At 37.9% G+C, this 12151-nt stretch overlaps 1 protein-coding gene across 3 annotated transcripts in view; it reads right to left on the minus strand.

Annotated features, from left to right (window-relative positions):
- Positions 1–12151, minus strand: part of LOC139734108 (77 kDa echinoderm microtubule-associated protein-like) — an 89001-nt gene that overhangs the window by 46233 nt on the left and 30617 nt on the right. For 2 of the 3 annotated variants that reach the window (XM_071644922.1, XM_071644923.1), the window contains exons 4-5: positions 10944–11118; positions 1797–1886 (exon numbers count right to left, since the gene is read on the minus strand). In XM_071644922.1, the coding sequence (XP_071501023.1) occupies positions 1797–1886; positions 10944–11118 (265 nt within the window). Of the gene's footprint in view, positions 1–1796; positions 1887–2835; positions 3613–10943; positions 11119–12151 lie in introns of those variants that run through there. The other variant, XM_071644925.1, reaches the window with a different exon arrangement.

The raw sequence follows: 12151 nt of genomic DNA on the forward strand, positions 1-12151 counted from the left end.
TGATTTACACCCCCTGAACTCATCAACCACTCTTGCACAAACTATGCCTGTCCAAGAAAACTGAAATAAAATCAATGATTTAAAGGTCCTCACTATAAACATCAGTTAACACCAACGCCGAAGCACATGATACAGTCTTCTTTGATGAAATATCTTTGATCTAAGCTGTTAGTTGTCATTGCAAATTGATTCACTTTAGGTTTCTGCTTTTCACCTTCTCTTTTTTCGGATACACATGTATCACATTTCCCAGAAGTGACATAACTCTATGTGATATAGTCTACATAATCTAGACTTGGATGTACCATTAAAGATCATATTTCTCATGAAAGAACCAGGACACTTAGTGTGAAGGACACTTTGTGTGAATGGCACTAATATATGCAAGATAGGGGTATTTTTTGCTTACCAGTCTGTGCTCAGTTACCTTCTGCACCGATGTTGTAAAGGTTATAGTATATTATAGTATAGTGCACAGTTTTGTGAAATAATGGGTGTCAATGTAACCCCATACAAACAGGTTGTTTTGTTACCCAGCGCCTCAGATGAATACATTTGATTTAAGAGACCAGTGCAAGGGGAAACTCACTGCACGGTTTATACAGTTCGCAAACTTGAAATGAAGCATTCGCGGGAAATGAAATATAAGGGCTGGATGTGAGGCTAATGAAGGACATGAATTAATCTCTCCAAATCTCGCCACACACCAACATTGTGTGAGAATTGGGCCACTGTTATCAGAGCAAGTACAGGGTGACAATGCCGCAAAGGGCAAAAATGAGGGAAAAAAAGGTTTTGACAACCCGTTGTAATTTGAGCCGGAAGCGCTTACTCCTTTTCTCTCTCTCCCTCTCTTCCTGCCCAGCCTCCCCGGATCAGGAAGCTGACACGTTTCCTCTCGCACCGTGGCCCTGCCAACGCTCCTCGTAGGTCTGTGCCTATGTACCGCTCGCGATGATTCGAGCCCCAACATATTGTCCTGACTGATCGCTTCATTACTAAACATCCCCCGCCTCGTTACATTCCCCCTCCCCCCCATCCCAACCTAAAAAAATAAAATAAAAGGATGACACACATTCTGAGAGGATACACTTTAATGGCACCTGTCTCACGCCACTAGGCATTACGATACTGCCAGGGTTGAGCATTTGGTCAATGTGGCCATACACAGTCTACGAGTGAATTTAACCAAACACACAATGTACTCAACTCTATACACAGAGAGCATTGTTACACTAGCACAAGGCAGTTCCCGGATAAAAATGGAAAAGTTCACACTCTTATCAGTGTAACAAGTTTGTAAGTGAAAAACTGAGCTGAGAAAATGGGATTCCACCAGAATTCGAACCCCAGACCTCCAGAAGATTGTAAGCATATGGAAGCTTGACTGCCAGTGAATAAAGAGTTTATGGCATTTCAGTGGTGCTGAAGTATGAGACCTTTTGACCATTAAAAAAAGACAAAAAAAAAAAATTGGAGAGGTCATTCATGTCAACATCAGTGGAAAAAGATATATTCTACAGAGTATTACCAGATATTAAGATGCATTGAAAAACATTGTTCTCCTAAGTAAAATGCAAAAAAAGGAAGAGAAAAATAAAGAAGGAGGAGGAGGTAGCAAGCTGAATCTAAACAGCCATGATAGATACGTAATGGACAAACGTATCATACATGGATTACCGGTACACAAAGTTGATCAACAAAGGTGACATACGGTAAAAACTTTAATCTGGATAGAGTGGAGCTCCCACGTATCACTACATACATGCCCTCCATGAAAACATGACCGTACTTACCCTCCCGAGCTGGACCCGGAGGAGACCCTCCTCTCCCTGCGACTCCCCGAGAGATTCGTGAGAGAGGCGCTTCGTCTCGATGATCCGGAGCTGGAATTGCCAAGTTTGTTGTCAAGAGTGAGGGTTTTATTTTGAGGGAGGGTGGGAGGGGGTGGAGTCAAAGCATGAAACGGTGCTAACTCTCCCCGCTCTTCCACCATCCATCTATTCAATATTTTACTTTCCGTCCCCTTGGGAACAACTTAACCCACTTTTCTCCCCATGCACTCAATGCTGTGAAGGTGAGAGTAGAGTACTCATCTCATTCCCAGGTTAATCTGTGATCTAAATTGTTTGCAAATCACGCCAATATCATAAGTTTTTTTGCTCCCTTGAAGGCAACAATCAGTATTACCGTACCTAATATAAAGTTGGCTGTTGGGCGCACACATGAAATTTACACTTATTGCTGGGCACAATACTGAATAAACACACTGAGTTGAAAACATATATGAAATCATGTGTGCTAACTTTCACATTCACCAGGAAATGAATCTCTGCTCTGCATCATAACATACCGGGTACAAACTATCAGTCAGTGTCAAATCACTGCACTGTGCACACTTGAAAGTTTGGCCAAGTGCCGCACTGTACGTAGCATAGGGTAATGCTCAATGTATACTTTGTGAGTGTGTATAGGTATGCTGGAGAGACTCCCGTACGAGGAAAATCTGACTGGGGGAAAAAGAGGCTTATTATTTGATTGACACAAATCTTATGATCAACTCTTTACCTTCACAGCATGGAATGCAAGAGGTATTTCCTAAATTGAAGTGTAACCACAACATATACACACCACCTGCTGAGTGAGCGATAGATAGGTATGCATGGCATGGCTCAGACCACAAAGTACACTACAACACACAGTGAAACCCATGTTATGTGCATGTGTGTTGATATACTTTGTCTGTATTTATAGACTTTGAGTTGTAGGACATTCAAAGGCAGCCCATAATCTAGTGGCAGCCATTTTTCTTTCTTCGTTCATGATTATACTTGCCTCTTGCTGCTAGCGGACCCCCCTCTCGGGCTAGTGCGGGGCCGGCCGCTGGTGGGGCGGCCGCTGGATGGTCGACTACCGCTGGCAGACATGGGGCGCCTGGGGCTAGCGCTGTTGGGGCGAGCACTCGATGGCCGACTCATAATGCTTCTATGGATGTGATTTCCTCAGAGCAGCTCCTCAACACTTTTCATCAAACAATCACAAACTTTGTGGGAATTACAAAAGCCAGCGGCTGACTCCAAGAATATGGACACTTGAAAAAGTTGTGATCAACTTTGTCAAACTGTAGAAAAGTTGAGGAGGGGCTGCCCACAAGTATATTCCTCACGACCAACAAGTGATCAACTCGACAGAACTTGCAGCAAAACCAATATCCACCAGCAAAACTACGTCCAGTAGCTCCTGTATTTTCCCTGCTAGGAGTAGATTCCGCTTTTCCATATGCACCACACCACACCCTGGCCAGTTCCTTTCCCGCTCACTCTACAGCTCTGCTCGCTCTCCAGCAACACACTCCACTGCAGCAGTACTACAACCACAGTGATCCCACACAAGCACGCACCCACATGCGAGGGAGATTAGAGAGCCAACCCCCCTCAAACCCAAGCCTTATGTGTTCAGTCAGGCTTGTCCAAGCCAGTTGACTGGTTAGAAGGAAACCATGTGACCAAAGCCAGCAATGAGCACACAGCAGGCTGCCCACGCACAGCCGAACAGCCGTCTGGGGTAGGCTAAACACACACAATAAACCAAGCCCCTGCTGAAATAAGCTTCCTTTCATTTTACCATGGAGGTACAACCTCCATGATATTACACACACATTTTCAGACATACACACACTCTTCAAAGTCTAGTCAATAGAGTATGAGCAATCAAGTGGAACACACTTTAATTCGGTCCTGCTAGCTTCTTGTCCAGATCATAAAGTACTCCCTCTATAGTCAAAAGACTATATAATCATTTCATTGACACTATGCCTATAAATCACACTAACAACTCTCAACTCGCAATTGAGACACAAAAATGATAAAGAAAGTGATACAGAATTCTCCATCATTATCGACACAAAATGAAAGCAATTCTTCAAAATTTTCAATGCTGCCTTCTGTCAGACGTCACTAGATGAAACAAACCAACTTGAAAATCAGTTGTCCACATAACACCACATACTGATGAAACTTGGGGCAAAATTAGCCAGGTATCTCCTGTATCTTTTGATTGTTATTATTGTTATAACAAAAGGTCTTATGGTGTTAGAATATAGCCCTCTTTATCACATGACCATGAATAGACTTCCTGACACCATGTAATCCCCTTTTTGTTGTTAACCTTTTGCTTCCCATATCTTATTTTCCCCATAAATTTGCTGCACGATAGAGCAAACAACTGTGAGCAATGGGTTAAACATCAATGTCTGTCAACTAGCCTGTGTCACTGCCATTTTGTTTTGTTTTGTTCTGTACAGCACCTTTTCAGAACGCTTGAAACCACTCAGGAATATCTCCAGGAAACAATGTTCTCCTTAGGCAACTTCCTACAAAAAACATGGTGGTCACAGGGTGATATTGGTAATGTTTAAGGTGCAGATAGTTCATGCCACAGAGCATGAAACCAATGTTGTCTCTAACCAGTCATGCATTCCAATTATTTGTCAAATTTTTGTTCAAACTTACATCTGACATACTGGTATTACATTTATCTTCTTTAAACAACAAACAAACAAAAAAACAAACAAATAAACAAATAAACAAACTTTTTTTTTTAAAGGGTCAAACACTCTACAAGGTTATTTCATGAAAGTTCTATCACACGATCATTCCTGATGATACAAAATAACTGTTGCAAGCCATAAAATATAATGTACCATAAGATTTTGTCAGCATTTTTGGTGAAAAACTTTACAGTATTTCAATTTCACTGCTTTGTCTGAAATATACAGCACGATCAAGTGTGTCAATTACTGGATGAATAAAGAACATGAAGTTATCACTAAGACTTGATTGATTTGGATATTATTTTATAACTTTTCATCCTAGCTCTTTTCAATACTTTTGATGCATATCAATCTAAAATACATGCATTAAGGTCTTATTTCTTTCTTTCCTCAATGACAACTATCAAGAAAACACATACTAGGACAAACAGTTAGATGTCATAGTGCCCATGATATGTACAGGACCAATCATGATCTGAAATATATCTGTAAGATAAGAGGAATCTATATGATATTGAGTATGTAAGTTCCAAGTGTAAATCAAGTTTATGGCTGGTGCAATGTTTGATAGTACATGTGGTATTTGGGTAGTATGTGCAGAGAGAAAGAGAGAAAGAGTTAAAACATAATGACATACTGAAATTGTAAGTGCACATGTATGAGATATAAGGTAGGGTCAATTTGGTTTCTGAATATTTCAGTGGGGTACATACAAATTTACTGCCCTTTTCCAACTTATGCTACCTCTATTACACAATGACATAAAAAAAAGAATATCTGTTACTTCAAAGAGCTGAAAATACAGTGTAAGCTACTATTCAAATAAAATAATGCAAACAAAATGTCAAACTAACAATAATATGTTGCTTCCAGACTTCACTGAAGAGAAGCACATATGATACCTATGTATGTCTGTTCACATTAGAGAAGGAAAATAATGTAACAGTATACTGTATACTGTAAAACATGATATATTCGCGGCATGAATTTTTTGCGAATTGGAGCCGACGGCCTTTTTTGCGGCATGAAATTTTCGCGAACTGCCACTGGCATTCAATGTATATAGTGTAGACAAGAACTTTCGCGTGCATTTAAATTTCGCGAATCTTGGCGCTCGCAAAATTCATGAAATTAAAATGCACACGAACATTCCTCGTTTTACAGTATGCTATAGGCCTATAGTGAGTCTAGTTTTTTCACAACTCAGGACTTTCTAGCAATTTTACAAGTGGTTTGATAAATTCGTGAATGTGGAATACAGTAATGAACAGAGCAATATAATGTATGTGTGCATATTGCATTCATGTCTAGATCAGAGTTAATTATTTCACATATTTCTAAATGTGACACCCAACTATCGCAAATTTTGCAAAATATATGCCTTATACAAAATTCAAAACAGATTTTAAAGAGGGGACCTTTTCAAAATCATTCCAAGAGGAAAATAATTTGTAATAGACCATCACTTAAAGGACAAGTTCACCTTCATAAACATAAGGATTGAGAGAATGCAACAATATTAGTAGAACACATCAGTGAAAGTTTGAGGAAAATTGGGCAATCGATGCAAAAGTTATGAATTTTTAAAATTTTTGTGTTGGAACCGCTGGATGAGGAGACTACTACAGCTTGTGAGTCATATGCGTACAACAGTATAAAGAAAATGTAAAGAAAATTCAACATATTTTCACTTTTTTCGCATAATAATAGAGCACTTGAATTGCCTCTTTCTAAAGGCAGGGGGAATAATATTACCCATAACATTTGTCGGTAACGAGTCAAGGGAATGTGTACTTTTTTCAAAAGATGAAATTTTGTGAAATTCTCTTTATATTTTCCTTATATTGTTGTAGGCATGTGACATCTAAGTTATTCACACACTGCAGTAGTCTTCTCATCCAGCGGTTACTGCACAAAAACTTCAAAAATTCATAACTTTTGAACGGATTGTCCGATTTTCCTCAAACTTTCAATGATGTGTTCTACTAATATTGCTACATTCTCTCAATCCTTATGTTTATGAAGGTGAACTTGTCCTTTAATTATTTCCTGTAGCAAACTCATCTCCTAAGTAAATGTGACCCACTACAACAAAAGGATCCGAGAGTCGAGGGAGGACAATTTTCTGAAAATGGCATGACATTATTCCCTTACTCTTTTATTTTAGTTTCACACATAGCAGATGCGGAGATTGCGGAGATATTGATGATTTTATTAGCACATGTCAAGTGGTTGAGGAAATCAGAGTATCGAGAAAAACGCCTTAAAAGTTTTCCTTCCGCCGCTATCATAGTCGAGGGGAGGCAAGACACTTTTAGCCGCTTTGACCCCCGCGATGTTCATTCAAGCTTAGCGCGAGAGGTCTACACAAGACCAATCAGTAATCAGGATGCCACGCACTGACCAATAAGATGTTCATAAACCAGCACTTAGTATGGGCGACAAAGGAGCAATTCACCCCTACACAGATACTGTAATTGTGTTGAAGGGTCATCTCCTTCAATAGTGGAAGTTTTAATTTCCTATAAAATCATACCATGCTCTTGACATTTAGCAAGGAAAAATTATCATTTCTTGTAAAACCAAATATTCATGGCACAATCTTTTCGCAAATTGGAGCTAACAGCTTTTTTTGTGGCACGACACTTTCGCAAATTGGGGGTTGGCATTCAATGCATTATGTAAACAAAACTATTGCGAATCTTGGCTCCTCGCAAAAGTTCCATGCATATGAAAATTTCTGGTTTTACAGTAATCAAAAGTGTAAAATATTTTGGAATTTTCTTTCATAATCTATGACTACTGGACAGCATCAATAGAAACCTTCATATGTGAATATTTAATTTTTCAAGTAGGTGTTAATCCATGACAAAGAATCTAAGGTTATATTATCCTATCTATGACAGCCTGTAAGTTTACCTGTTCACGACCCGAAAAATGCTTTGCTAATAGTGTTACTATTTCTCATACTTTGTGAAACCATGGTGTGACCAATTTATCAACATCATTTGTGTCAGGAACATGATATGTGGTTGGCAATAAATGCATCTAGTTCCATGAAAAGGCCATGATACCATTCCATTTGTTACAAGGTTAGTTTCTGGTGTTCACTCAAGTACCCAAACCGTGCATCATGTAGCACAGGGCCATTACGGAGGTAACAGTCTTGGCACATTGCCATAGCAACGAGAGTACCAAAACACACCTACACACACCCACACACAATTTTTTTTAACCCAGTCCCATCCACTTCATTCTGTGTTGGCAAAGACTCACTGAAAATGTACAATGTGGCACAAAGGAAGTAATGCATACACTGCACATACACAGAAACAAGTTAAAAGGAAGTTTCATTCCAACAGCCATGGAGAGAGGGGGGTTAGTTTACCATCACGGTGGCAAATCATCCTGCAAACGGTGCAAGTCACGGCAAGTACAATCCGGTTACAATCATTCCGCGGTTTAGGTCGGTGTTTACAATGCTGGAAGTTAGGTTTTCAAACCACGGGCTTACAGAAAAAGAGCGTAATACCTTTTGCAATCATTCGGTCAATGATGGTGTGGGTGACTGTCAGGTCTAGCCATGCCATGCAAAACCACGAGTCCAGTTACATAGGGATCAGAAATGTCATATCAAGAAGGGCAAATCACAATTAATGGAGATGAGACAGATTTAAATAAAACATGAGACACAATTAAAAGACAGTTTCTATGATATGGTCTGAGAGTTGCTATTAATGCAGACACACGTCACAATTACACAATGTTTGACACAAATCTTTATAATTGTGATGTAACACAGAAATGGGATGGTCATTAAATAAAAGGAATGGATCATTAACCTGTGCAACTGGAAATAAGATGTCAAGCACGAATAAGCTGAATGAAAACTTACATTTAATGGGCACAGCCATTTGGTTTGCAGTCATTTGTTTCCATCTCTTTTTTTTTCTTTTTACCTCAGAGATTATAAGCATTCACTCAATTTTTTATACATCTTATAAATAGCAAGCTACTATAAATACATGGCTGAAAATGTTAAACTAAAAACGATGTCTTGTGCAATAACCAAATTCAGAAATGCATGAGTAATATATTTCATGACAATCGTATATACAAGTCATAGAGTGTAACTGTTGGGCTATCAGGGTTTGTTTTGTAATTTTTGTGTGTGTTTTTGCTTTCTTGTTGTGTTCTCCCTTCTCCTTTGCTGAAACAACATAACTACCAGAACATATAAAATCACTGTCTGTAGAAGTTGGGAGTAAACCAGATTCTGCAAATTTACATGCACATGAAAATAGGATCCATCCCTTCTCTACTGGTACACAAAGGTTAATATTGCAGAAAACAATATCAAAGTAACATTGCAATTCTTGAATATATACTAGTCTGTATTATACAACAGAAAGGAGTAAAAGTGTGACAAGCCAAAAGATCACTGGTATTTGTGTAAAGTAGTGGCAAAGTTTGATTAGTGCCAGCCCACTTCAATATCTTTTTCATCAAATGAAGAGTCCTGCAGTCACAGCAACCATCACAGACCATACCACAGATTGGGGCATGCAAAATTCAAAAAAACGAAAATCTAGTCCAGCAGAACAGAAAAGTTCTTAACACAAGTATAAATTACAGACATACTGAGCAAGTAGAAGCACATTGTAGGCAAACTGTCTACACATAAAATGGCAGAGTTCTTCATATGTCTTATTACTATGATTCATTTGTAAAGATAATGAAAAGAAACAAATGTGGACATTGCATAAAAAAGAAGCATGTATCAATACATAATATATCATTCCCACATGATCCCAACATATACATATGAGAGAGAATAAAGGATTTGCTTCTACAAATGTTGTGGCTAGAAGGCTCAGATAAGATCACTTACAGTGAGCCATACTCATTGAAAGACCTGTGAATGTGTAGTTTCAGTAAAAAGAGTTAAGTGCATATTTCATCAAATTACAATTTAATTTTAATTTCATTCAATTTAACTATTAATGTTACAATCTAATTTTAATTTCATTCAACTTAACCATTAAGGGGCCCTGAAATCCAAATGCATGTTGATTTGTGTTGATTTATGATACCCTGAACATCACTTTTGCGGTGAAACGAATATCTAGAAACATTCCATATATTTTTAATGATTTTTTCTTCTATTTTTCTTCAGATTACTTGGGAACGCCCTCAAAAAATCCTTCCAAACCAATCAATATTCATATTCTTGAGATGACATCATCTGTCAATCATTGCTGAAGTACTGAAATGTTTAACAAAAGACATTGGAATGCACCTTCCCCTTGACTCAGCATAACTTGCATGTTTCTGTCATATTAATGTGACTAACAAAAGACATGGCGAGGGAACATGCAAGTCATGCTGAGTCGAGGGGAAGGTGCATTCCAATGTCTTTTGTTAAATATTTCAGCACTTTAGCAATGATTGACAGATGATGTCATCTCAAGAATATAAATATTGATTGGTTTGGAAGGATTTTTTGTGGGCGTTCCCAAGTAATCTGAAGAAAAATAAAAGAAAAAATCATTACAAATATATGGAATGTTTGTAGATATTCGTTTCACTGCAAAAGTAATGTTGAAGGCATTATAAATCAACACAGATCAACATGCATTTGGATTTCAGGGCCCCTTTAATGTTATTCATTATTTATGCCTTCATTTATTAAGTTCAGTGCATTTTTTTTTAATAATTTCATTCACACTTCAACTTCTATTTTGTCAATTGGGTTCCAGTTGCAATCATTAGTTAGTGATTCTCTAAAATCTCTTTCAAAATCAGTATGAATAAGTTTAAGCTATGCTCATGTTTAAATTATTCTGAAAATCAGTTTGTCCTTTATACTCATGCATTTAGCTTTTCATGGCAGACACTGAAGACCAGTGGATATTACAACTTTCAGAAGTTCATAACAAGAAGAATATCAGTCTCCTTTGCCAACTGGCTTGAAATGTGAAACTCCTATTTTAAAATATAATTAATTACAGAGAATCATTAGTTTGGAGGAAAACTACCTTCATCGTAAATAAATGTATAGTATGTGGCTTAAAATGAATGGACTAATAAGTCATACAAACAAACAGAACTTCTCTGGTTAGGTGATATTCATTTTAATCTGCTATAGAGATTGTTTCAACTTAATTGATATGAAGCATTATACTTGAAACAATATAATTTATTGAAACATACTGAAATGATGTTCAAAACGTGTAATTACGTCATATTTTTCTTGGGTGGGAGATGTACAATAAAGGAATGCATTTTGATCCCTATTTTTATTTCACTTTATTTCAGTTATTTATTATCATTTATTTATTTGCATTAGTAAAAAGGTGGTAGATGTGACAACAAAAAAAAAAAAACTTACTCTGGAAAGAATCCATCACTTTCTGTTGACCCCCATCTTTTCAGCCGGTCCTTCTCTGAGTTGCCGAACGACGCTGTTCTCCTCTTTGGCTCTGGTGTGGAAGGTCTCTTCATGCGGTGCCTGTCCCCCGAAGGAACGGGCGGTCTTGACGGTAGGGGTGATGAATTGAACAAACCTACAGAGGTTTGGAAGCACACATCGAGGACAAGCATTAAACAGTGATGTTATCTCCTAAATAGATGCATACCTTTACCTCTATGGGGTTGATAGTTGGAATAAGATTACAACAGGCCTTGAATGGCACATCAAAGGCTGAGAGGAAGCATTCATTGCTTTAAAGGTAGCCAAGTACAGCTGCTAACTACACACTCAGTGAATGACACACAAGCATATGCAACATCAATGCTTTTTTCTTCTTCTTCTTTTTTTTGTGTGTAAATGCATGATCTTTACTTTACACTCTTGCATTTTGAGAATAACAATCTCTTCGCCACTGACCAACCAGTGAAATAACATTTTCTGCTACAGTGAGACCACTCCAACTATTTCTAAAATGCCACAGCAGGCTACAGTTTTCCTCCATTCTCATCACACAGCGCCCTCTATATACATTGTGAGAACAGGGTCTCTCACTGTTCCTGCAGGAGTTCATTCATTTCTCTAGCAGCCTAACCACTGACAACTTGGTCCTCCTTTTGATTTAGATAGTGATTCGTGTGAAGTGCTGGATATCCTTCCTTATCTGAGTTTTAGTTGTCAGCCTCTATTTTTTTTTAAAGTTTTTGGAGGACCTTCAACGACATTCCATTACAGTTATTGAAGTCATTGAGGCTTCTTGCTTCATTCATGTCATGGGGGAAATATGAGGAATGTTTCTTTAGATGATCAAGGAGTACTTTTGTGGTTATTTTAGACAATTCCTCTTGGCACAAACTACTCCCTCCATCATGTTGATTGCACAAAAGCAATTTAGCATTGAACTATTACATAATGCACTGATTTGTTTTGCTAGCTTGTTTTGCAAAATTTCACTTACTCATGTCATTTTTGACGGTTCTGAATCAAAAGAGCACATAGCGTATAAACACACATTTCAATTAGTTTTGTTGATAAATGATTAATATTTAGTGTGTCTGAAGCTGAAGGTCTAACACAATAAATGATATCATTTTTTTAATAAGGTCATGTAACCATGTGCACTTATAAGT

This window comes from Diadema antillarum, unplaced genomic scaffold (genome assembly GCF_040938485.1).
Source record: "Diadema antillarum isolate AM-2024a unplaced genomic scaffold, OU_Dant_1.0 seq00000510_RagTag, whole genome shotgun sequence".
NCBI lineage: Eukaryota > Metazoa > Echinodermata > Echinoidea > Diadematoida > Diadematidae > Diadema > Diadema antillarum.